We start from the raw sequence: 26,238 nt of genomic DNA on the forward strand, positions 1-26,238 counted from the left end.
ATCTGTTATTCGTTGTACAAGATAAATACTCATAAAGAAATTGTGCAAAATAAAAAACAAAATATATTTATACAAAATTTTATTAATTTTGGTTTTGTAAAGACATTTCTTCTTTTACCTTTTAACAATATTCAATTCTAGTGTTGAGCACTGAAACAAAGCTTCTGAATCGACTAAACGAAATGTTAATTACATACATCGAATTATATGCTTTTTATATTATCTATGCTATCCAAGAGGAAAAATTTTTTCGTTTTTTTTTATTGTATCCTAAAAGCTCCGAAACTGAAACGATAATTTCACTGTTGAAAAGCTACTTTCTTCCCGAGTAACATATGTAGATACAAGATTCTTTATTTGTATAAACATAAGTGTACACAGGAATTATGCAGGTTGTTACAAAAATAATATAAAGTAAGCCCATCATGTAAGTAGACTATATTTATCCCGATTTCATCCCGAAAAATGGCTACAGCTTGGCAAAAAAGAGTGTGGAATAAATGAGGTCAGCACTATCGCACCTGTGGCAACCCGGAGTACTACGACTCACAGATTTTGATATTTGTTATTTTTGAAGATATTCAATCCTAAGTAGGCGATGTCCCTTGGACACTTCGATGTCCAGTATTAACGATGTTAACAATTTTTATTTGATTTTGATTTTTAGTTCCAACTGTCACCGCGTCAGACTCTTTTTTGCCAAGCTGTACTATTAAATACGTAACGTTGAATATTATTTAAATACAGTCTATGAAGCATCCAACTGACCTGTCTTCACGGAATAATAACTTAGCTTTAAGAATGTTGGAGTGGGGGTGGTTTCTATAGTTACTTTTAGCTTGGCCCCACATTTACCTCTAGTCCATCCGCAGTCCCTTGTAAGAAAAAATACTTCTTAAATATACCCATTCTTTTATGTAACTATGGAACGCACCCAACATGGTTGGGAAAAATGCTCGGAGGAAGAGGAACGCATCGGTTACATACTCAGCTTCACATGACATTGACACGGACAATGGGTGACGGATGACAGCTGACTGTCAAGTATCATTCATGACAAATGAATTTGTTAGTCATAGAATTGTATGCACCAAAATATTCAGATAATATTGTAAGATACCTATTAGAAATGTGTCCGTGATATCTGTGATACTAAATGTTAATATCTTTTAATATCATGAAATATTAACACTTAAGAGAATATAGTTAATATAAGAAAAATATGGCGTTGTACGAGGGAATCGCGTTAATACAAGAGAAACAGGCCGTCGTGTTGGACCTCGGCACTGATTACACTAAGTGAGTCAATTTCACAGTGAATACATAGAGCGAGCACTGCAACCATGCGAGCACAGTTCTGTCGGTGGAACTGTGTCCGCCGTTCAAGTTCTTGAGTGACAGTTTGCCTCGTTGGCGCAATGCTCTACCGAACCGACGGTCCCGGGTTCGATTCCCGGTACGGTCAACATTTGTGTGATGATCACTCTTTTTGGCTGTGGGCTGGGTGTCGTTATACGCATTAATAAGTAAATATATTATGTAAAGTACCCATACTTATGTAGTTTATCAGCTATATCAGCACCCATAACACAAGGTAATAAATAGCTCACCATGGGGCTAACCAACGGCGTGTGAAGATATTGTGATATTTAATTCATTAATTGAACAGTTAACCATGAGGTCAGTCTGTATCAACTACAATTGATCTTACTTTTGAGTACTTTAAACTGCTTGGTTTGATATTGTTCGCTAGCTTTCTTGTATTATTGTCCGAGTCCCGAGAGAACTACTTACAGCATCTAGATAAAAAGGAGCCTGTGCATTGGTAGGTTGGTTGGGAGGTTGGCCACTGTGACTCCACTAGGCCCTGACTCAATAGAAGTATCTATTAAATATATATAAAAAAGTGTTAGGGCATTTAGGGGGTGCTGTCCTTTTGTATATTTGACATGAAAAAGTGCTAAAAACTAGCCTAGTTTCGTGTTTTACTTTGGCTTTAAAATCTTTTTGGATTTTAATTAACCTTTAGCACAGATTATATAATAGTTACTACGTAACAGATAAATCACTCCATACAAAAAAGTCCATACCTACTGTTATAAGCACCTACAAGTTTCCAAACTACCTACAAATTCATAGCTGCGTTATAAAATGAACCTTAAAAACTCCAGCGCTCGATTGTTATTTCAATGCGATAGCGCACAGTTCAGTGACCGCGACCGTGCCGACAGCGAGCGTAGGGTTGCCTCTTACAATTAAATAGGGAACAAAGTTACGCTTATTTGTAACTGACTTCCCGAATCAATGGAGGTGCCCAACTACTTTTCGAGCACAGAACACGCAAGTATTCTATACTTACCTATTACCCCTGGCATAACACCGCTGACCGCTGATACATACCTACTTACCCAAAATTGGTTTCTGCGCAGCGATATATGCAATGTTCCAAGCCACCATTTAGTTGGACGAGAACTATACCTACTTATACTCGAAATGTTTTTAGCTACAAAACTCGGTAATCATTGTAAGTATAAGGTATAAGTATCTCTATAATTTAAGTATCTAAAGTAAGTCGCTTATTTTTAAAATGACAAAGAAGATAAGTATTTTAACTTAAAAAAATCGAAACCTATGTATATTCAGGTATAAAATATTTCCAAATGCCTATACATATATAATAGGAAACCTTTATATTTTCCTAAAATAGTCACATATTCACCTACACAAATCAAAATAATTCTTCAGTTTATTAGATAATTTTAAAAACCAAATAAAAAATAAACAATAACTGACCTGTCTACATCTCTAGGTAAACGGAAAAACGAAAGCTTTATATTTTTTTCTTTTACTTGATCTGCAACCAAGCACAGCACATAACTGGCCAGAGGTCGTCATGTTCACAAATAAAAATAATAAACATAAAACGCGCGCGTCGCGAGCGGCTGTCGAAAGCCCTGTGCCGCGTGGGGCTACCGGTAACCCAGCGAGCGGTAGGCATTTATCGCGCGCAAGTACGTCGAGTGACAGAGGCCTGCCTTTAGTGTGTAGACAATAAATGACTGGTAACGACTAACTCATGTAGTGTTTCTTCACAAACAACAGATATAAAGAGCGAGGCTAGACATGTCACACAGGGCTTATAATCACGTACAAAATACAAACTTAGCTTACACTACAACCTGACACATATTAAGAATTCGCTATGCCGTTACAAACCCTTGTTAAAGTCAACAACAACACAATAATATTTATGATGCCTACTGTCGAAATAATATTGTAGGGTTAGTTGTTAAGGTCGTAGTTGATGGTAGTTGGTAAAGCGGACGTGGTCGGCAGGTTCGGCTTCACGGGCGAGGCGGCGCCGCGCTGCATCGTGCGCTCGCAGTTCTGGTGCGCGCGCGAGCGACGCCTGCGCCGCGTGCACGACTACCGCTCGCCCGACGAGCTCTACGACAACCTCGTGCAGATGCTGCATCTGCTCTACTTCAGGTTGCACATCGAGCTTCTAACTCTCTCATCTCACTCTAACATTCTTCTACCGATCACGATGAGAGCAGGCTGCTCTTCATTGTCATGCAATAAACTAGCTACCTCCAGCGGTCTCACACTCATCCTGTGCAAACTACGCACCCATATAAAAAGTAGCCCTCCTCAATAAATGGGCCATGAAACTCTGAAATTATTTTTCAAGTTGAACTTAACAAAACATGCTTCCAAACAAAGAACAAACTGTTGAACGTTATAATATCGGTATAGATAATAAATATGTAAGAACTTAAGAAGAACACAATGCCTACATAAATGTCTACATAAAGTAACATATGCGTGTATCTAGACACGTGCTGGTGAACCCTAAGGAGCGCAAGGTGGTGGTGGTGGAGTCGCTGCTCACTCCCACGCTGTTCCGCGAGACGCTCGCCAAGGTGCTGTTCACGCACTACGAGGTGAGCCGCTTGCCGCGTTGTCGAGGGACACGTTGAGACCAGCAGTGGATGTAATGCGTGTGGGGCAGGTGTCGGGCGTGATCTGGGCGGACCGGCCGCGGCTGAGCGCGCTGACGCTGGGCGCGGCGGCGGCGCTGGTGGTGGCGCTGGGCGCGCGCGAGGCGGAGGTGGCGCCCGTGCTGCACGCCGCGCTGCTGCTGCCGGCGCTGCAGGCGCAGCCGCTGGGTGCCCGTGCGGTGCACGCCGAGCTGGCGCGTCTGCTGGACGAGCACCACGGCGCGCCGCTCGCGCTCTCCGACGAGGAGCTCGAGGATATCAAAGGTGAACAGGACATATTCTTGGAGCGACGTTCTACACGACCCTCTCTGTCTTACTGATTATCCACGAATTAGGAACGTGCGCGACGTCGTAATATACCCATGTAAAATGATTTCAGTGAAGACGTGCTTCGTGATCCCCCGGGCGCGCGCGCTGCAGTGGCAGTCGGGCAGCCCGCCGGCCGCCGCGCGGGACGTGGCGTGCGGTCGCGTGCTGGTGCCGGGGCGCGTGCGCGAGCTGGCAGCTGAGGCGCTGTTCGCGCGCGACGCGGAGCTGGGCTCGCTGGGCGACGCCGTGCTGCAGTGCCTGGCGCGCTGCCCGCGGGACGCGCGGCGGCCGCTGGCGGAGAGCATCGTGCTGACGGGCGGCGGCGCGGCGCTGCCGGGGTTGCGCGCGCGGCTGGCGGCGGAGCTGCGGGCGCTGGTGGCGGAGGAGCCGTACGCGTCGCGCCTGCACGTGCGCACGTTCAAGTTCCACACGGCACCGGCGCAGCCCAACAGCGTGGCGTGGCTGGGCGGCGCGCTGCTGGGCGCGGGCGAGGCGGGCGCGGCGCGGGCGCAGGCGCGGGAGCAGTACGCGCGGGAGCCGCGGCTGCGCGACTGGGTGTGTCTGCTGGACAACACGCCGCCCGCGCACCCGCAGCGCCTCGCCGCCGACATGTAACCGCCCGGCTGCACAGACCAAAGTGGAGCTACACTTAGCTCTACCCAGCTCAAGCTAGGTGTAGCTTGCCAAATATGGCTGCATGTATGCTTTTTTCGGTTACAACTGTCGGTAAAGCTATATATAACCTTCATCATATGGACTAGAACTAGGTGCAGCCGCAGTTAGGTGTATACTATTCATCACAGTGATGGATCTTCGGCAATGTCACTGTGGGTGACTCACAACCCTGATGAACTCGTGACGTCACACTATTTCGTCTTTAGATTCTCCCCATATGACCTCCTCCTCTATAATATCTGTTAATTTTTTTTTCATCCCACCATCTCGGAAAGAGTAGTTTTACCCTTTGATTTCTGAGCTCAAAATCCGTTTTTTCCTCTGAAGCGGCAAAGTGATTTGAATTTAGAACATCGTGTGCAATACTCCATTTGTGACAATCTTGATAAGACTTTTTAAACAAATCCATATTAAACAAATAAAATACTGCTTAAAATAATTATTCAATTAATTAAGTAGTTTTTATTATTGTTTTTACATAGATTTTTAACCTCGTTTCATTTTTAAACTGAGTTTTCAAATAAATGATCTTTAATAGGTACTTCTTTTTAATTTTTTTTTAACTCATATGTGCGCGCCATTTTGTTTTTTTGCATTTAGTAATTTCCTTGATGAGGTGGGATGAAAAGTTACGTGTTGCACTCGAGTGCAAAGATTTTTCACCTTGTGCTCTTTTGATTCCCTCGCTATCGCTCAGGATTCTAATTATTGAAACACTCGCTATAGTAGGGGAGGCAAGGGTGCTAAACCGGGAGTGACTCGAGCGTCAATGAGACCTATTAGATTGCGAAGCTTAGATGATAAGAAAAAAATGTCCTGACATACACACACTTTCAACGGTGGGTGGAGCGGCTATAAACTTTCAAAAATGTAAAAAAAAACAGTTGCATGGACATACTCAAGCGCGTCAGATATTAATAGCATGCACGTCGTACGTCATTTTGAAAACATACGTATATTAATCTGACTGTTTCCATGGTCGTAGGTAAGGGTTAAAAATGGGAAAAAAAATAATTTTATCGAGCGCGACAGATTTTCAAAAGGGGTGTTAAGTGAACCAAAACGAAGTCTCTTATGCAATAATCTGACGATTTAGACGTGACCTAAACTCGTGGCCATTATTTGAAATTGCAAAAAAAAATCGCCATTTTGAAATACTCGAGCGCGTCAGATTAAGATATAATAGTTCATTTATGTACCCTTAACGTAATCATCTTATAATTTGACGATTATCTGGAGAGACTCGGTTAATCTGACAATGGAAAGTTTTTAAAACTAATAATAATCAATACTGTAACCTAATTTTCTTTGAAAAATTAACACCAATGTCGTTGTTTTTTAATTTTGTTATAATCATTATCTAAGTCGTGGAGGCCTAGTGGGTAAAGAACCAACCTCTCAAGTATGTGGATTCGATTCCAGGTCAGGCAAGTACCAATGCAACTTTTCTAAGTTTGTATTTACTGTCTAAGTTTATCTTGGACACCAATGTCTGCACAGCAAGTACTTAGTACTTACAAGACACGTTGTAGCACTTTGGTATTCCTTTAAAACTTGAGATATCAATAGATTATTTAGTTTTAACTTTTACACACTTTTTGATCTATATCCCAGAACGGACAAACATTTCAACAAAGCTGTCATAATAAAGGTTGTTCTAGATAAAAAGGCCTATCCAATGATATGTATGAAATTGCTATTGATGGAGTGTACCAATCTGCTCATACATTACATACATTTCTATAATAATTACATTGAATTATAAAGACATTGATAAATATACATGTGACATAAACAATACGATTGAATCTATAATAACATGGCTTGACGGAAATAATCTACGCGTAAATCTTACAAAAACTAATTTTATTCAATTTAATACATATAGATAAAAAATAAGGCTCATCATCATCTGCCTAGCCTTTTTCCCAACTATGTTGGGGTTGGCTTCCAGTCTAACCGGATGACTAGGCCACCACGACTGTATAAAAAGAAGACTATAAAGAGTAATTATAGAGGACATAAATTACAAGAAGTATACGAAATGGCATTTCTCGGTATCACGATAGACAAACAATGCAACTGGAAGGCACACGTATTTAACGAAAGTATCCAATAAAATGAATCATCTTCGTTAAAAACAGTATATCTGCATACTATGTATGACTTCCTGAGATTAGCGAGTTAAAATAAAAAAAATTAGCAGCGCTCGAGAAAGTCAAGATGACGTTTTTTTTTTTACAAGTTTGTAACCTTCCTACTTATCGTCAATCGCAAATTGTCAGATTAGTGGAATATACACTTTTTAGCATATAACTAACTTACCCTCTCTTAATCTGACGCGCTGGAGAATGTCAGATGATATTTTTTTTTTACTAATCTGATCCTTTATTCTAGACACGCGGCTACATATACAGGGCTTATACTTGGTGGAGGTGTTAAATGGGGTAATAGGTACCTCCCTGTATACTAATCTGCCGCGCTTGAGTAAATCCCAAAATCCCTTCTAGGCCTCCCCTACTACTACGCTAAAATTGAGCCCGCGGTTAAAAAGCAACTTTGCACTCTTGTATAACAAATACCTATTTCCCCTATGGATGTACTTACATTATGTACTATACTCTATCCACGGAAGCAAGAGCTAAAAGGTAAACAAAGAATGACAGTTTTTCAAGATGGCGGTATAACCCGACCGATGACAAAACGTCACATTTTTGTGTAAAATGTTCGCAGTATCTGTGATTTTGTCATCGGTCGGGTTATACCGCCATCTTGAAAAAGTGTCATTCTTTGTTTACCTTTTAGCTCTTGCTTCCGTGGATAGGGTATAGCCCTACTAATTCTCCGTTATATTATCCTCATAAACGCGCTTACGTATTTCCTCTACATACACCTTTATATACTTTATTATTTATATAGTTCTTTACGTACCCTTGTATACTTCCTTATGTATTCCCCTATATAATTTTATAATTATTATTTTTTACAATATCAGATCGAACAATCAGTTGGGACTGGGGAAAGAATAGTAAAGAATCTCAAAATAAAGCCGCCACGATGCTTAACTGAACTGAAAATCTAATTCTAGCTGATGAGAAATAGGATATACGTAACTCTAGCCACGGGTGGTTACACCTAGGTCTGGCCGCTATAAGGCTTCACCTAGTTGTGATCGAAGAGGATATAACAAATTTTTAGAACCAGGTGTAGTGTACCTGCACTTCATGACTTATCTGTAATAGAATTATTTACATTTCACAGCTCTGTTACCCACTGTAAACTAATTTTAAATATAATATATATTATTTCAAAAAAAGTAGTATTTTCATTCCTGATTATAATATTAAAACCAATAGAATTTGGACCTATATTTCAAATACGCACGCAGTGAGGGATTTTCTTTTTTTTAATTATTTTCTTAGCTGATGACTAGACGGCGCTGACGTAGGTACGTGAAACGTCATATAAAGGCGCGGGCCCACCGCGGTGCACGGAGAGGCTACGCCCGTGTATTAAGCTTCACTTTGTAAGAAAATGTATGTGGTTGTGTCCACTGCAACCCACGGAGAGGCTACGCATGAATTGACGTGATTGATACACGCGTGGCTTGCTCGAATAGGCGGTTACATAGCTCAACGCTGTCAATGTGGGTCTACGTTTCCACTGGAGTACACGAATAAGACCCACGACTATGTACAGCTCGGTTATCGCAGAGCAGTTGTTGTAAGCGGTTACGTAGCTCAACGCTGTCAGCGTGGGTCTACCTGTGCGCCGTGCCACGCTATACATAGTCGTGGGTCATATTCGTGTACTTCAGTAGAAACGTAGACCCACGTTGTCAAACAAATGAATACAGTTACAGCCTTTTTTACCGTCCCACTGCTGGGCACAGGCCTCCTCTCACAAGGAGAAGGATTGAGCATTAATCACCACGCTTGCTCAATGCGGGTTGGTGATTTCAGACTATAGTCCAGGTTTCCTCAAGATGTTTTCCTTCACCTTTTTATCAGCCATTGGTGTCTAAGATATACTTAGAAAGTACATACAAACTTAGAAAAGTTGCATTGGTACTTGCCTGACCTGGATTCGAACCCGGGCCCTCATACTCGAGAGGTTCAAATGAATACACGCAGCTAAAATGTGCCGCGTGTCCGTGCACAGCGTGCACTGCGGTGGAGCCGCGCCTTAATTTTCTATAACGCAACGTTTTTTTCCTCAACAATTTAAATAATAGGGAATGAAGTTAGATTATTATCCGAATGTGGGAGGAGCAGCGCCATGTCTTCACAAATGAAATTGTAGGCGATCTGTCGCTGCCGGCCATAGTGTAGAGTCGTTTGCTAAGAAGTGTTGTCGCAGAAGGAATCTGCGGAACGGGAGAGGGAGATTTCGACTCCCTTCCCCGGCCGCAGAAGGCGCACGTGCAAGGAGGACACAAGGGGTTTCTAGCCGGTAAGAGTCCGGCACACCCCTCCACCTCTCCCCAGGCGGAGGAAGTCCATGAGGATTTCCCCCTCCCAAAAAAAATCCGAATGTCCCGAGAGATTTTGAAAACAATTTGTCCAGAAATCGGAATTATCGGAATTTCTTGGGTCTCGGCCATAGGTCTCGGCTCAAAGAGCTTGCGGTATAATGTTTTTTTTTTTAACTTGGCAAAGGCTCCATGTACTATGTACACATCCGTAGCCATCGATATATAATGTCCGTAGCTGCTACACGCCATAGATGTAATATAATAAACAAGATTGCGCACGCTCAAAATACATATTTACGAAAATGAACTCTATTCCAACGCAATAAGGTACTAAATTTGTTGCATAATACACAGAGGCAAATCCGAGCCGAGAGGGATAGTTAGAACGGAGGCTGTTTGTCTCTTTCTAACACCTTGCCAGCATAAAAAATGTTGTGGTCAACAGTTTTGTCTTCCCAAAAAAACAATTGAATCACATATATTTTTATCTTATTTTAACAATTGTAAGTCAACAAATTAATAAAAATCGCATTAATTTATTATACGAATAAATTATTTATATAAATTATTATTCTTAAAACATAAACAACATATTTTTTTTTTCTAGTGGTAACCCTGAACATTCTTGGCGCGTAATCAGCATTTAAAATTTTGTTTATATTTTTTGTATTAAATCAATTTAAACTATTTAAATGGTGAAAAAGTGTTGTGTTTATACTTGTAAAAGTGAATCCTATGGTGGTTGCAATATATCGTTCCACAGGTTAGCTAATAATAACATTTTCGTAAACCAAACAACTAGGGTGCCCATGAATTCTTGTAATGAGTGAAAATATGGGTGATGGATTTTAAAACTGTTGTACTATTGTTATAGGTTCCCAAAAAATGAAGAAAGGACACATAAATGGCTCAGCAGTCTATATATGAAGTAGAAATACAAAAAAAACAGTCTTCACTTCGAATCTTCCTGCTTTTATACTGCTAATTCCCGCTAATTATTGAAAGCCTTTATAAGTATCTTAAGGTCACAAACTGCGTAAGTTAAAACTTCAATACCAATCTGCGTTTAATAATCTTAGCTAAATTCGGATTTGTCTCACATAGCTTAATCTCATAGTCACCCTATTAGAAAGGGACAGACAGCCTCCGTACTAACTGTTTCACTCGGCTCGTTTTTTGGGTTTATATGCGCAGTCCTGTTTACTAATATTATGTCTATGCTACACGCACACACGCAGTAATCTGTTGCTCGCCATGACTAGTTTGTATATATATTTTTTTTATTTCTTTATTTCTAAGGCACTTACATAATTTCTTAATACAATAATATAGCCACACAATATTACTTTCCTCTACTGTATAATTTATTATCTAGATGACATGTTATTTCTGTGATTTATATAATCTGTGATCAGCAATGTCATTTTCATTTTGTCATCTGTCATTTTGTCATCGTCGGTCGTAAAATCTAAAAATAATAGAAATTATTTCAAAGTTTCTTAGATTGACAAAATCGTAGCAATTTGAACAAAACTCCAACAAAATGTCGGATATAAAAATAGTTGCCGCAAGCATTGTGAACTTCCTAAAGCGACAGCTAGAAGGCGACTCGCTCAGCGTGGACTCGCGCGAGAGCGTCGAGGTCGGCGTGCAGTGCATCGAGACCGCCTTCGAGCTCAGTCCCGAAGACGCGGCGCGCGGCCTGGACCTGCTGCAGCTGGTGCGCGCCCAGACCCGCGCCGCGCCGCTCAACGCGCCGCCCACGCGCTCCGAGGCCGAGAAGCTCAAGAACGAGGGCAACGAGTTCATGAAGAGCGACCGCCACCGCGAGGCGCTGGAGAAGTACACGCGCGCCATTGAGCTCGACCCCTCCAACCCCGTGTACTTCTGCAACCGAGCCGCCGCGCACTTCAAGCTCGGCGAGAACGAGGCGGCCGTGGCGGACTGCACGGCGGCGCTGGGCCTGCAGCCCGACTACGGCAAGGCGCACAGCCGCCTGGGGCTGGCGCTCACGGCGCTGGAGCGGCACCGCGAGGCGCGGGCGGCGTACGCCCGCGCCGCGCAGCTGGAGCCCGACAACGAGTCGTACCGCCAGAACCTGCGCCTGGCCGACGAGCAGCTGGCCGCGCACGGCGAGCGCGCGCCGCTGGACCTGGGCGGCCTGCTGCAGAACCCCGCGCTGCTCAACATGGCCACGGAGATGCTGGCCGACCCCAACATGCAGAACTTGATCTCGGGCCTGATGAGCGGCGGCGGTGGCGGCGGCGCGGCGGGCGCGGGCGGGCCGGCGGCCGCGGGCGGCATGTCGGCGCTGCTGGAGGCGGGGCAGGCGCTGGCGCAGCACATGCAGGCCGCCAACCCCGAGCTGGTGGAGCAGCTGCGGCGCCAAGTGCGTCCGCCCGGCCCCAGCCCGCCGCAGTGAGTCCGCGCCGCGCGCCCGCCAACTCCCAGCGGATCTTTGTTTAATCTTTTAAGATGTAATATAATTTTATTTTATTCAAACTTGCTGATTTTCTGACCGTTAGTGGGGCTGATTCAACTGACTTTTACTTATAATATTCACATAAGACACTACTTGTGCCTGTTACTTTTATGATAGTAGCTGATGGGTCACTTGTTAAATTAGTAGTCTTACCTGTCCACGCCAGTGTTGTTCCCATAGATGTATATTATATGCTCAATGAACACTTGACTAATGTCATACAGAATATCAAGTCAGATATTGAGCATGCAACACAGACCACTGCTGGTTGAAGTTCTGTTTTTGTATATTTGTGAGAATATTTTGTAATGGAGGTGGTAGCACTAATTGCATTTATTTGTTGGCAGATATTATGTAACCACACAGGACTCATTGTATCACTCTATCCCTAGATTAGACTTAAATTGTATAAAGTATACTCCTGTATGGAGTGTAAGACGTATAGACCATGCTCTCAAGCATGTCTTGTAAAATATAATATTTAAATTATGTGTGGAATGTTAAACAAGGAAGAAACTTTAAGCAAAGTTTATCTCTGTTTAACCCAAATTATTAAAGCTAAGGTTTCAATTATTGGTATTGTTAATAAATTTATTTAAATAATATTGTGAATATTTTTGTAGAAAGTATTTGCAACACAACCTCTCGCGCAGGCAATACTTCTTACTCCACGTTAGAGCTATGCATAGCTGTAGGTTTGTACATACATGCATGTAAAAAGGCATTGTGTGAGCACCAAGGCTTGCCACATTTGTTCTTACTTTAATTGACTATCATGCTCTGAGAGTAAACTGAAGACCACAGAGGAACTAGTACTTACTTAACACTAGTTAATTAATAACTTAGCATGGGGCTAACCGGCCGTGTGTGAAAAAGGTGTCCTGACATTATTTATTTATTTATACTTTTGGTGGAAACTTAACTTGGCATACTGTGAGAACTACTTTGTATACCCGGATAGAAAGTACCCTATGGATTATGGTTTAACTTCATTAAAACTAGGCTTTCATACAAACTGCTAGTAGACAGTATTTTAACCTCCAAATGGGGTTTATTTATAAAGATTCGTTACTGACTGTATCAACTCCACACCATGTCCAACTTTTGTTGCCTCTCATTTCAAAAACAAGAGTCGTACAACCTACCTGCCTACGTATTATTGGTTGAGTAGGAAGTGGGTAATTGAGGACGAGGGTAGGTAGGCAGTATTCACTTCACAGGAATATAGGTACCTATATGAATAAAATCCACCAATTTGCCTTCTTAACTATTTATTACACTATGTATAATTTATAATAGTAATCAATTTACATAATCTTTATGTACATACAATAGCAAAATGTAAAAACAGCGCGCGAGCCGCGGCCGCCGAGCTCGTGCCGTGTGACGTCACGCGGGCGTCGCGGCGCCAAGCGTCACGTCACGTCACGGGAGCGAGCCAGCGACGTGGGCTCGCTAAATACATTCCAAAACATGTAATCGATATAAAATTCTGTATTTACACAATCCCCACACGAAGTGCCAGACGTAAGATATTGGTATTCGACTATACAAGTAGTAATGCACCTCCCATCGTTCTCTCTAACAGACCTACACGTCCATCCACTGATAAAGTGACGTACAAAGCTTTACACCTAATTATATTAAAGCAAAGGCACCGTGGATCATCGATAGTCCCATATCATATAAATGCAGCACATTTAGTGTAGGTAAATATAGCGAAATGATTTCATTGATTTGCTAAAGAAAAATAAAAATTACAGATACTATAAAGCATGATGAGGCCGGAGCGCACAAGTGTTGGTGCATCACTCATCGCGGGTCGGAACACACCATGCGTTACGTGCAGCAGATATCGTCACTCTCGCGGAATACGACCATTAGCATCACTCATCTATACACAAATTATGTAAATAAAGAAATATCTACTGCAACAACAATCATAAGTTGACTATTAAATAAATTTATGAACATTTTTAGTAAAATCAAGATGTACTTAAAATAAAACATTTATAATTAACAAAACAATAATTTAAGACGCAGCCACTGAATTAGTGGACTTCTAAGTTTTAAGTAAATAAAGCTAATACATTGGACGCAGCTATTTGATCAATAATAAAATAAAATAAATTTTGAAAATTCAACGATAAAATATAAACTCACACATCGACCGTGCCATAATAATGACATATTATGTTATCCTAAACTTCAGAGTAATGTATGCATGTAAATAAAGGTATTTTTTTTAATGAATGTAATTTATGATTGGTAGTATGTTGTGTGTGCAGGTGCATGTGTGTTGTCACATGTAGTGTTGATAGTCGCGGTCCCTCGCGCTCGCCCGCTAAGCCACACACACACACTACACCCCGCCGACTCGCTGGTCGCTTGGACATGACGCTAGGACGCCTTGCGCCCATCAACCTAGCTCGATAAGTCTGCTAACAATAGTTTTAGGTTGAGTTATCGGTCTGGCTGAATATATGACTTCTGTACATCTACCAAATTGTACAATTGTTACTATAACACTCAACATGGATTTTAGTAAAACAGTGCTCAAAAGTGAAGTACACAACAATAAAATAACCGTTTTCAATGTTAAAAGTTCGTAAGTAACAAATATCGGAGTTAGACAACATTCCTAGTTTGCGTAGATGCGAGGAGCATGCTCGTGGACAGACGAGGAGCGAGGCGCTCAGTTGCGCTTGGAGGGCGGCACGAGGTGGCTCGGCAGCTCCGAGGGCAGGTCGTGGCCGTCGATCTTCACGTGGATGAGGTGCATCGCCAGCGCGAACTCGTCCTCGTCCAGGAAGCCGTCCTTGTCGATGTCCGACAGCTTCCAGATCTTGCCCAGCACCGAGTTGGGCAGCTTCGACTTCACCATCTCCGTCTTGGCGGCTGTCGACAAACGCCGCCAGGTCAACTCGTGTCACCAGCTGCGGAACTCCGTCGGCAACGAACGTAGCGACCAACGCACCACACATACTACTACTACTCATATATTTCAGTGCCATTCGAGACTATGTCCGTTGCCAATAGAGTTCCGCGATCAAAAAAACACATTAAAAATAATAAGCATAGTAAGTAGAGTCAGTTTGTTAATCAGTTTTTTTAAATTAAAAAGGGATCATGCAATAAGAAAGATTACATCGTGAGTAGAAGCGTGACGATAAAGAGAAGAGATAGTGCGGCGCTGTGGAACGATACGATAGCGGGCTTAGATAACGATACGTGTCGAAACTGATGCTCAACTGTTACATTCCACGTGCACTAACTAACACTTGTAGACAATTCTACCGCTAGAGCTCAACTCCGTTACTCTACTGTATAGAACCTAGAATGATACGTACCTAAACTACGACTACGACAAGACATTCCACAGACACAGACCGCACAAACACGAACTGACTGACTGTATTCATTAGAACAAACCTGGATTTGACAAACACTCCTGTAACATGGTAGACATCTAGCAATGGTATGTAGTATTGTAAGTATATCAAAGCAAACATGGGAGAGGTAAAGAGGTTGTCCGCAAAGAGAGCTTAAACTGTGGGCATGGAGTCAGTCAGCTTGCCTAGCAAGTATTTGAGTATATTGACAATATTGTCGCGATACAAGAGTTGTACGGCTGAGTGAATTCTGACGGCCTGCTGATCCGGTCCGAACGCCACTAGCTTTGCCTTGTCTAACCAAGATCTGGGGGACTTGTCAACGTAGAATTCCATGTATCGCTCGCCTGTAAGCACATACGCCAGCGACACAAACATCAGCTCGACCACAATGAACAGGGTCACTACATTCAAGGCCAGCAGGACTATGAACTTCACAGTATTGAACAGCGATCCCAAACAATCGGCGCCCCTCGCGCGCACGTTCAGCTCATATGGAGGCTCAGATTGTGACTCAGAACTAGAAACGGACTCGCACTCGTCATCATTGAAACCGTCATTCGGCGAAGTCTGGAAGCCACCGATGTTATAGGCAGAGTGCGCGGAGCGGCACCTGTCGCCGGCTTCGTCGATGGCGAGCGCATCGTTCAGGCTGTGAATAGAGACGGCAGGGGACATGTGGCTGCTCGTGCTGGCCGCTCGTGCCTCCCTAGCGTTTAAGATGAACTGTGCGATCAATTTGCAATTTTCAGTAGCACTAGAGAGAGAATTTACAAGTTTGCCAAAATGATCGTCCTCTTTATCAGTGTCGGCGCGGTCTTTGCGTTGCATGCACAGGTCGGTGATGAGCGAACAGCTCTTAGCGGCGGAGAGCAGCGCGTCCAGCGCCTTGTCGACGACGAGGTGGCCGCGCAGGTGTGGGTGTGTGTGCAACAAGTGTGTGAGTGTGTGCGTACCGGCGCCGGTGACCTTGCCGTCGATAGGGTTGAGCGACTGGAAGATCTGGTCGTATCGGGGCTTCTCCTTGCTGCAGATCCACTCGGGGTCTCCGTGGCCGGCGTCCACTCCCTCGCCGCGCCCGTACCCGAACGGCGACACCTGGTCCTCTACGCCTTCGAACGCACCACCTGGAGTAGTTAAATTCATCATTATTACATTCGTGTGAGACATCAAATTTATCCTACTACTATCATATCCTACTATTATTATAAATGTGAAAGTTTGTGAGAATGTATGGATGTGTGTTTGTTATTCTTTCACGTAAAACGGCAGGACTGAAAGGTAAGGTTGAAATTTGGTATATAGTTAGGTGTACTATGGATTAACATGTAGGCTTCTTTTTACACACCACGCGGGCGAAGCCGCAGGCGGAAGCTAGTATAGAATAGACGTGAAATATTTAGTAGGATTCGTCCTTTACAAGACGGCAAACTTGGTTGTAGGATGCAAGTTCTGAGTATATGTCCTTGTCAAACTGAGTGGGGACTCGCAACAACATTCTGAGAACCAGCACCAACGGCGGATCCAGGGGGTAGGTCACAAGGTCATGACCTCCCCCTGGGCCAGTTTCAGGACCTAAGAGGACCAATAATTGAAATGGTTAAACACGATGTTTTATGTTTTTGTTATAAGTATAAGATAATTTTTATTCCGAGTGAATAGGTATAGATACCTACATAGTTACAGGTAGAGTAGTTTTGCTGAAGAATTCGTGCTCGCAACGCTCGCTCTCTATTCTTTATTTACTCTTTATCCGTACCCAAAAGGAGGAAACGGGACCGTGTTACTAAGAATCCGCTGTCCGGGTTGCCGTCTTAACCTATGGTGCAGGGTGTGTGAATAACCCGGGCGCCTCGATATCAGGGGCCGCGGGACGCCCCACCACCAGGAAATTTCGATGAAATTACACCAGTTCCACACTGTATCATGATACTGACAAAAAAGTCGCCTTCGCTTTGTTGGATTGATCATTTTGATTATTTTTAACTTTTAACATCCTCCAACTAAGTGAAAAAATTCTAGCTCGCTACGCTCGCGAATAAATGAATATGTCTGTACTGTATATCTGATTGTTTATTATTTTTATTGACGCACCGAATCAACGAACACAAATGGCGCTCGCTCTAATCACGGTTCCTTTTTATTTGTACGTAATTCCCAGTCTGATTTGTGAGTCTTCAAAATAATTCAAACAAATAATTTAAAAAAGTTCGCGCTCGCTGCGCTCGCGGCTACTTGTTGCTTTACAGTTTACTTAATCAGGTGCTTTTGTGTCATAGGCTCAAAAAACTTCGCGCTCGCTTCGCTCGCGCAATATAATATATACCTTACCTCGATAACTTCGTAAGTCAAATATAGCAAAAAATAAAATATTAATGGAGTCCTCAAAAACAAAACAGTTTGCGCTTCCTCGCTGCTTGTTACTTTACAGCACTTTTTAAAACTTATGAACTTTTTGTGTCCCAAAATTAAAAAATTTGCGCGCTCGCTTCGCTCGCGCTAATTTTTAAAATCACGTTGTCCTGTCCCGACTTTCATAACTTAAATCTGGCCAACAAAGTCCTTTACCTACCAAAAAAGTGACTTTCGTTCGAACGTTCTTATTTATATTCCTTGTAAAGTAGTCGATCAATATGTACTACTCAAAATCTTTCAATAGATACATAGGTGGCGTTTGGGTGATGATTGCACCCAGGCGCTACATGAGCGAGAGACAGCCCTGATCTCATGAACCCTTACCAATAGTAAGACAATTGAAGTTTTCACAGAAAATGTTTTACTGTTGTACACAATACTTTTCAAACGTTTAGTCTTCAACCTGAAAAAATTCTCGCGCTTGCTATGATCGCACTTTCTTGTATTTGTGCTGTATATTTGTTATACAGCAAGAAAGCGTTTTCATCTACTTTTAGTTCTCGAACTGAAAAAAAATTTTCGCGCTCGCTTTGCTCGCGCTTTTTTCAATTTCGGGTCTCTGTTTATGTCCAAGAAATCGCGTTCGCTCAGCTCGGACCATTTTCTACATAAAAACACTTTGTTAACCTTAGTCCTCGACCTGAGCAAAAATTTTCGCGCTCGCTTCGCTCGCGCTTTTTTGTTTGACACGTGTATGTAGTATATATACGAGAAATTGCGCTCACTCTGCTCGGGCCATTTTCTACATGAAAACACTTTTCTTAACATTCGTAAAAATTTCGAGCTCGCTACGATCGCGCTTATTGTATTTATACTACTACTTTTAATATTAAAAGAAGTATACGCTACAATATAATATTTTTTGTGACTTGACCACAACTGTGTGACCCCCCCCTGGCACCGAAGCTGGATCCGCCCTTGACCAGCACACGCATGTGGAGGGGTATGCACCCTTCGCACACCTCGCACACCGCTGGCACCCACACATACTTAACAATGGCCTCTCGCAGCGACTCGCGCAATGTTCCGCAGCATTTAAGTTAGTCGCAAGCCTCTATGCAACAAATATCAATAAAATTGTGTTGTAAACATCGATACTGACATACTGTACTACATTGTGTTCGGCAACTGGCGAGAGTAGCGCGAGGCGGGTGCCAGTGCGGCCCTTGTGCCAGGGGCGTAGCACCTTATCACAGCCTGACTCACGCTTCCCGAAACGCTCCACCATATAGATAGATAGACATATAGATGTGACGAACAATAAGACCGAATGTTTTTTCACTTATCCAAATCTAAAATCGGAATCCCCTTTTACGTATTCATGCATAAATACCCTTTGTTCTTTAAACGGGTAACTGTGTGGATTTGAAAGTGCCTTAATCTCTGCCTCAGCTTCCAACTAAAACATCTGAGCCAATTTGCTTTGTTGGGTAGATGACTATTTAGGTGGATCTTTAAAATACGGTTGTTGAGCCTAATTCGTGAATATAATTAAAATCCGAGATCCATATCAGCTAGGGTTGCATTGAACTTGATTAGAAACTGTTTCTATTTCTTAGCAGAATTCCGCGCACAGCAAGCGGCACTATCCGAGTTATCGCTAAGCCAGCACACAGTAGCTGATACCGACCTATTGTACACACAATAATCTCCAGTGGCCGCCGCGCAATATTACATTAATATTATTGTTAGTCGCTTCATGCAAGTTCACCTTGCACTTCATTCAGTAAGTCAAGTGATGAGTAATAAAGTCTAATGCTCAATACAAGAGTCCCTGTCTCCGCCAGGACGTCCGTCCACAGTTATCGTCAGGAGTCACAATAGTACAACAAGTACTAGGAATTTGTGAAGAGGGGGCGATTTGTGGGTGCTGTCCTTTTGTATTTTGACGTGAAAAGGTGCTAAAAACTAGCCTACTTTCAATAAACGTTTTGACTTTTGACAATGTACATTACATACATTACTCGTGGACTGACCGTGATAGTGATTTTTATGTACGTGTATTATACATAGGTGATACATAGCAGGTAGTCAGTAGGTAGCTGTGAAGACGCGCGGCCGTGTATAAATCATAGTTAGTGTGACGGCAGTTCGTTTGTGCACGTATTGTTTGCATCGCCACTGCAGTTACAAATCAGTCGCGTTTTATATTACCAAAACTCTAAACGTAGTTGCAGTTGTTGTTTCCTCTAACTCGTGGCCGATACATTATTGTCTAACCGATTGCAAAAACTAAGTTGGCATCTAACGCCAACGTCATCAATTGGTTCAATAAACCAATGAAACGATTGAACTAGAAAGTAACTGTGTATCAGTCAGTGGTCGGCTACTCGTCAGTCGATGCACTCGTGGCTTCCAGATGCCGCTTCAGATAGAACTGGAGCTGAACAACACCCGCGCGACAGGGTGCCGGGAGCATGCGCAACCACTTCCTACCAGAACTATAAAATGTATAACAATATGCTCTCGTGATATCATTATTATCTTGCTTCTTGCTTCTGCAGAGAAAAAGTACTCAATAATTTCGACTTAATTTATAAACTCGCAATAGAAAATAGAACAAATGTACGTACGTACTTTGCGTTAGTCAGCAACTCGAGGCAGAAAGATAGCCAAGGTTGTCATCACAAATATACGTATACTTGTGAAAATAGATGTTGCACAAAAAACTGCAAGTTACGACATTTATAGAGTACGTACGTATATAAAAAGTGTCATTCGGCTGAATAACTGTACATTAAAGTCGAGGACATTTATTGATTGCTGTGTCAGCGCTCGCCGGAGCGTACCGCATGTTTTTATTTGACAAAAAGAAACCGTTTTGTTCTAGCACGCTTACTCGTGAATGGCCACAATGGATTGTTGCTTCAAGGATTAATTGTGACAATTATGTAGATATGGGTCAGTAGTCTGTAGAACAAAAAGTGTTAGTGAGCTGATTCGGAGGTGAGCTTCCAGTGCATTGTCTCTCGCTAAGCGCCATCCGAGCAATTCAGATAGTCTAATGCCAGAAGAATATGCCAATTTGGGCAAATCAGTACCAATAGGGAATCTCTTCAGTTGCGTGACGCCATGTGTGTGGAGGCCGCTGCGCCGCTCAATCAATATCCCACTTAACAGCCTTTAACATTCATTGTTAGCCGACACGTGCGCCGTATTTATTAGCGCAGCGCCCTGTATGTATCGCTCTCGTCGCAAAACTAAGATAACAAACAGAGTGCGCGAACTTGCCCGGAACTGTTATGTTCTTGCTGTTGCAACAGCAACACGCGCACTCTACTCGTGCGTACGAGTAGGTATATCTTGCGAGCAGTTGCCGTTCCAAAATTGAATAATTAAACAAACCTAAGAATGTTTTTGTATTTAGTTGCTTATCCTCCAAAGCAAGAGTTTAGGTTTTATTCAGGAAACGGCCTGGCTAATATTTAATAAACATTTACTTCAAACAATACTAACCATCAACTGGTAAGAAAATATGAACAACGTAAGCAGCGACCGAGGTCGTACTAAAGGCATTGAAACTTGGAACTAATTCATGGCATGCCACCTCGTGTTGAGACTTATTACAGGCCGGCTTCGGCCACCGTCCATGCCGCCTGCATGACACAGGAATGCAAGTCAGCTATTACCAGATGCCATGGCGGCCGATGGCACGCGTTCTCACGGCGACATGTGACGTCACGCCAGCGCCAACTATTGTTTGTCGATGTGAAACTAGCAAACGAGTGCGCAGCGTATCACAACTCATGTAATAGGTAGTGGCGCAGTAATCTAGATCGCGATTCATGCGAGTGAAAGTGTAGGAAGCGCGCCACACGCCACTGGAAGACCGCCCGTCGCACATCGCTACTGCTGATGCCTGCGCCGCCCGCACCCGCCTCCAGTGTTCGTGGACGACCCAATGGCAAAACCCTCAATACATTATCTTCCAGGTGGTGTTTTGAATGTACAAACGTGACACTAAACTAATGGTAGTGAACCCCATAGCGCAATTGCAATTGTCCATTGTAACCTGTCAGCGACAAATGCGAATCCAAAGGAAAGCTGGCGCGTTACCATACCCAGATTGATGATAGCAGTTATTGTTTTAATACCTGATATCTTTAAAGAATTTCCTAAGCGCCGTAAGAGTTCAGAATCCTGCAAATATAACAGCGGATTTTGGCGCAGTAGGCATAGGCAACTAATGCTAGACATTTTTAGAATAACTTCGTAGTATTACTTATTATCTTTACAAAATCATGAACATTATGATCTAGCAACCGGCAAGTCATCCTCTAAACAAACTCACTTATCACGAGTTAATAACACTTAGCTTTTACAGCCGTCGACAAACAACTAATATTTAGTGTCCAACGTTTGAGGCGACGCAGTGAGACCTTCGTCTTATCAATACCTATCACGTCATATTTTTTTGGAAACCACATATGTAATGTAACTTGAGCCAACTAAGCTAACAGCGAGATGAAATGATGAGAAGTAGGAAACACGATGTATGGGCTAACCGAGTAGGTACATGGCCGCGGAAGGTGTTCGGACAAAACGTAGCAATTTGGGTGCGTGTCGGTGGCGAGGTGAGCAGGATACCTGTATCCTCGCGGTAACGAGGATGCGCGTCCGGCGGCGCTGCCCACGCGCGCTGACCGCACGGTCGCCGCGAGCCCCACTACACAGAGAACTGTCCCCTTATGTGTATCACGGTAAGAGGCACCACTTGGCCAGTTAATTTTTGGACTTCGGGGCTCCATTAGTTGATAGAAAATTTTGCAGATCAACCATTCATTAGTAACAATGTCTTCTGACAATAATATGTATATGTAGGTATTTTTGCGATTCCCTTTAATATCTCAAAAACATATATTTTTTTATATTTAATATATCGCACACCCAGAACAACACTGTATTATGTCGAAAAATCGCAAAACTGAGTTATCTATGTATTTGAATAGCCAAAAATTTGCTGCATATCCCACGAAGACAGGCATATTTATATTTACAAAAATACTCAAGAGATGGCGTGCTAACTCTTTATTGGTGCCGACGCGTTGCCAGAATCATACCGCGAACACAAAACTATTTCCTGTTGCAACTTATCCGCCTAGGGAACAGCACGCAGGTCTCGACGCAACACTGAATTATTTTGTGATAGTGAGGTGTTGTTGAATGTAGTGCTAAAACTACTCCGAGTTATTTCGTTTTAATTCAGTATTGGTGACTGTGTTTATACAACGTGTTTGACACTATTTCGAAATAATACCCTGTTGGTGATGAAGGTATGTTATTTTTTTTGCATTATTCGAAAATGGTTCAGTATTGTTCGTAAAAAGTGAAAATCAGTGAAATAATGCAGTATTGATGTTAGATTTAAATGATGACCTAATTTTGTTAAAAAAATCATAATAAATATTTTATATACGCAGACTTATTACTTATATAATAATTTAAAAGTTATATAATTCTAATTTGTTTTGTACCATATTTACAACTAGATAAAATACTTTTTTTCGATATAATGCACTGTTGTTGAATAAATCTAAATTGTCATGGTTATTTCGCAGATAATGAAGGAACGACGACTTTGACGAGGTGAATAGGAGAATTCAGTTGGGTTGGGCTGCATTTGGGAAACTACGTCGAGTCCTAACATCGTCAATCCCACAGTGCCTAAAGACAAAAGTCTGCAATCAGTGCGTCCTACCTGTCATGACTTACGGAGCCGAAACGTGGACACTGACGGTACGGCTGGTTCACAAGTTTAAAGTCGCTCAGCGGACTATGGAAAGAGCTATGCTCGGCATTTCTCTGAGGGATCGCATCAGAAATGAGGTAATCCGTCAGAGAACCAAGGTCATCGACATAGCCCACCGAATCAGCAAGCTGAAGTGGCAGTGGGCTGGCCATATTAGCCGAAGAACCGATAACCGTTGGGGTAAACGAGTCCTAGAGTGGAGACCACGCCTCGGCAAACGTAGTGTAGGACGTCTCAGGCACGGTGGAGTGATGACTTGCGCAAGACGGCTGGCAAGAGCTGGATGCGAGAAGCCAAAAATCGATCTCAGTGGCGTGCACTTGGAGAGGCCTATGTCCAGCAGTGGACTGCGATAGGCTGATGATGAGATAATGAAGGGCCGATGTCTTTTGTTAGTGAAGAAGGCAATGGAAGTAACTACAGAAGAAACCACATCTTCTATTCAACAAGGCAGCGGGGAAAAAGAAACCGAAAATAAATCGTGTGCAGCATCGACCGCTGGTACGTCAGCGGTGGAGGCATCAGTCGATGAAGTACACGATAGGGAGGTACCTGCTTCTTTTTTATCTGAACATAGCAAATGAAGAAGATTTTATAGACCTTGCGGTGACAAATGCAAGTTGAAATCATCATCATCATCATCATCTCAGCCATAGGACGTCCACTGCTGAACAGAGGCCTCCCCCTTAGATCTCCACAGATACCTGTTGGAGGCGACCTGCATCCAGCGTCTTCCGGCGACCTTTATAAAGTCGTCTGTCCACCTTGCTGGTGGACGTCCTACGCTGCGCTTGCTAGTCCGTGGTCTCCACTCCAGCACTTTTCGACCCCATCGGCCATCCGCTGTGCGAGCAATATGGCCTGCCCATTGCCACTTCAACTTGCTAATCCGGTGGGCTATATTGGTGACTTTAGTTCGTGTACGGATCTCCTCATTTCGGATTCGATCACGTAGAGAAACACCGAGCATAGTAGAAATGCAAGACTAAAATAGACGAGTTGATACGACAAGACATTTTTAAACAGTTTTGGCAGTTGGGTAATTTAGAGAGGCAAAGAGTTTTTTGATAATTACTGTCTTGTTTTAATATTTTATATGATTATTTCAGCGAAATTTGCCTTTTTTGTTTAATGATTAAGAGAAGATTGTTCTGTTGTTTTTTATTTGAGTATTACATGTAACAAGTAATTGTTTATGTTTAAAATATATACCTACTGATTTTGTTAAAATTTCGTGTTTTATTTCATTGTTAATAGATCTTTTCCTGAAAAAAAAAACAAATAAGCCTTTATTGTTCATTGAATCTTTACACAAAAACTGTAGAATAATAGTGCATTATTTCATAATTAATCAGTAAAAAAGACATAACTCGAAATAATACTTTTTCATTTCATTCTGTCAGTCCAAAACAGTGAAGTAAGTAAAAAAAGGCATTATTTTGGTTAATTAACGCATTTAGAATTTATTGCACTGTATAATCCTGACACCCATAGGATTCTTCACAGATAATGTGCAAGACATTCACAAAAACTGCGACGTAAAGTGAGATAACACTTTTTCGTCAATTCTGAAAAATAAGCTATTTTGACTTAGTGCAGTGTTGTTCTGGGCGTGCGATATACCAAAACAATAGACGACGTAAAAACAAAATACATTACCCAAATAAGTAATGCTATAATAGTAAGCCTGCTCTACATTTGAGGAGAACGAATGATATACCGTTGCTCTAACTGTTGGTCGTTCAGATGCATTGACAAGCAGAGCATAAAATAATGACGAGTTGAATTATAAGCTGAGGATTGTGTGAAGGACAATGGCTGCATACAGTCACGCGCATATGCAACGCACGTCGTCGCATATGCGTCGCCTCGAATCCATAGTTATCTTATGCATATTATGATCTGATCACTACGTGGTGTGACACGCCAGTAAATCACCTGAACCGTTATCTTGCACATTCATAGGTAAACTAAGATGATCAAGAGAGGCGCTAAGTTCACCGACAACATGAACGTCAGGGTTTTTCAAACTAGTGTTTGTTTTTTTTTAAATAATTTTCACGTTCAAGTTACAATATATAATTGTATGTACCTATATGTTGTCAGTGAAAATGAACTAGTCTTGGCGAGAAAATTAAATTTCGTATTTTAATTGAAAAATAAAATGCATGTAACCTGATGGGTACCTATACACATACACTATACATATGCTATACTATCACAGAATGGAATAGCGACGGCGGGACTACTACAATAGAGCACTGCTCAGGCACTCCATCGAGTGCGGCGCAAGTGGCTGGGGGTGCGCGCGTGCGCATCGCCATTCAGCGCACGCGCGGCACACATCTACTGCTACCGAGGCTTATCAAACACCAATACGAGTATTGGTTTCATTTGTTTTGTTTGTGTGACCCACAACGCCATAAACTTTTACCTTCAAAACGAAAGTGTGGCAGAGAGAACGCAAGCAGCTATCACGAATTTGCATCCACAAAAATGGCGAACCACAGCCAACGTGACTGTTGTGAGGTAAATATAAAATCGATGGCTGACACAGAGGAAAACAACGAACGGCGATCCAATATTGTGGCCTGCGGGTGGTGGCGCTGTGCGTTGCGTTGTGTCGTGATGCTCGCACAATGAGCCGGCATTGTGCGACAAGTGGGTCGCCGCTGGCACAATGGATGCTGCTCAGATGCGTCTCAATGGGCGTCCACATCGACTGATGTCACAGCGGATGC

At 42.6% G+C, this 26,238-nt stretch overlaps 3 protein-coding genes and 1 long non-coding RNA gene across 5 annotated transcripts in view; 3 read left to right on the top strand and 1 right to left on the bottom strand.

The window, feature by feature from the left end:
* Positions 1 to 14,509, top strand: part of LOC124640637 — a 20,839-nt gene extending 6,330 nt beyond the window's left edge. The window contains exon 2 of the long non-coding RNA XR_006985574.1: positions 14,291 to 14,509. This is a non-coding gene — a long non-coding RNA (uncharacterized LOC124640637). The remainder of the gene's footprint in view (positions 1 to 14,290) is intronic.
* LOC124640634 (actin-related protein 10) lies at positions 1,039 to 7,943 on the top strand. 2 transcript variants are annotated; one of them, XR_006985573.1, is made up of 6 exons: positions 1,039 to 1,299; positions 3,337 to 3,489; positions 3,836 to 3,944; positions 4,013 to 4,265; positions 4,381 to 5,236; positions 7,571 to 7,943. XR_006985573.1 is itself a non-coding variant. In XM_047178493.1 (5 exons), exons 1-5 carry the CDS (start codon positions 1,223 to 1,225, stop codon positions 4,923 to 4,925), a joined length of 1,137 nt encoding a protein of 378 aa, XP_047034449.1. In that variant the 5' UTR covers positions 1,039 to 1,222; the 3' UTR covers positions 4,926 to 5,239. The 2 variants fall into 2 exon arrangements, 1 of the variants encoding a protein (XP_047034449.1); XM_047178493.1 differs by lacking the exon at positions 7,571 to 7,943 and having other exon boundaries at positions 4,381 to 5,239.
* LOC124640636 (small glutamine-rich tetratricopeptide repeat-containing protein beta-like) lies at positions 10,857 to 12,546 on the top strand. The gene has a single exon (XM_047178498.1). It carries the CDS (start codon positions 11,003 to 11,005, stop codon positions 11,879 to 11,881), a length of 879 nt encoding a protein of 292 aa, XP_047034454.1. The 5' UTR covers positions 10,857 to 11,002; the 3' UTR covers positions 11,882 to 12,546.
* Positions 13,196 to 26,238, bottom strand: part of LOC124640632 (EH domain-containing protein 3) — a 24,980-nt gene continuing 11,937 nt past the window's right edge. Inside the window, exons 2-3 of the mRNA XM_047178492.1 lie at positions 16,290 to 16,460; positions 13,196 to 14,839 (exon numbers count right to left, since the gene is read on the bottom strand). Of these exons, the coding sequence (XP_047034448.1) occupies positions 14,637 to 14,839; positions 16,290 to 16,460 (374 nt within the window). The 3' untranslated portion in view covers positions 13,196 to 14,636. The remainder of the gene's footprint in view (positions 14,840 to 16,289; positions 16,461 to 26,238) is intronic.

This window comes from Helicoverpa zea, chromosome 21, assembly GCF_022581195.2.
Source record: "Helicoverpa zea isolate HzStark_Cry1AcR chromosome 21, ilHelZeax1.1, whole genome shotgun sequence".
In the NCBI taxonomy this organism is placed as follows: Eukaryota; Metazoa; Arthropoda; class Insecta; order Lepidoptera; family Noctuidae; genus Helicoverpa; species Helicoverpa zea.

Coding starts and splice junctions, on each gene's coding strand:
- LOC124640634 (XM_047178493.1), top strand. CDS start 1,223: ATGGCGTTGTACGAGGGAATCGCGTTAATACAAGAGAAACAGGCCGTC. Junction 3,490..3,835: donor CTGCATCTGCTCTACTTCAG/GTTGCACATCGA, acceptor GCGTGTATCTAG/ACACGTGCTGGTGAACCCTA. Junction 4,266..4,380: donor GGAGCTCGAGGATATCAAAG/GTGAACAGGACA, acceptor AAATGATTTCAG/TGAAGACGTGCTTCGTGATC.
- LOC124640636 (XM_047178498.1), top strand. CDS start 11,003: ATGTCGGATATAAAAATAGTTGCCGCAAGCATTGTGAACTTCCTAAAG.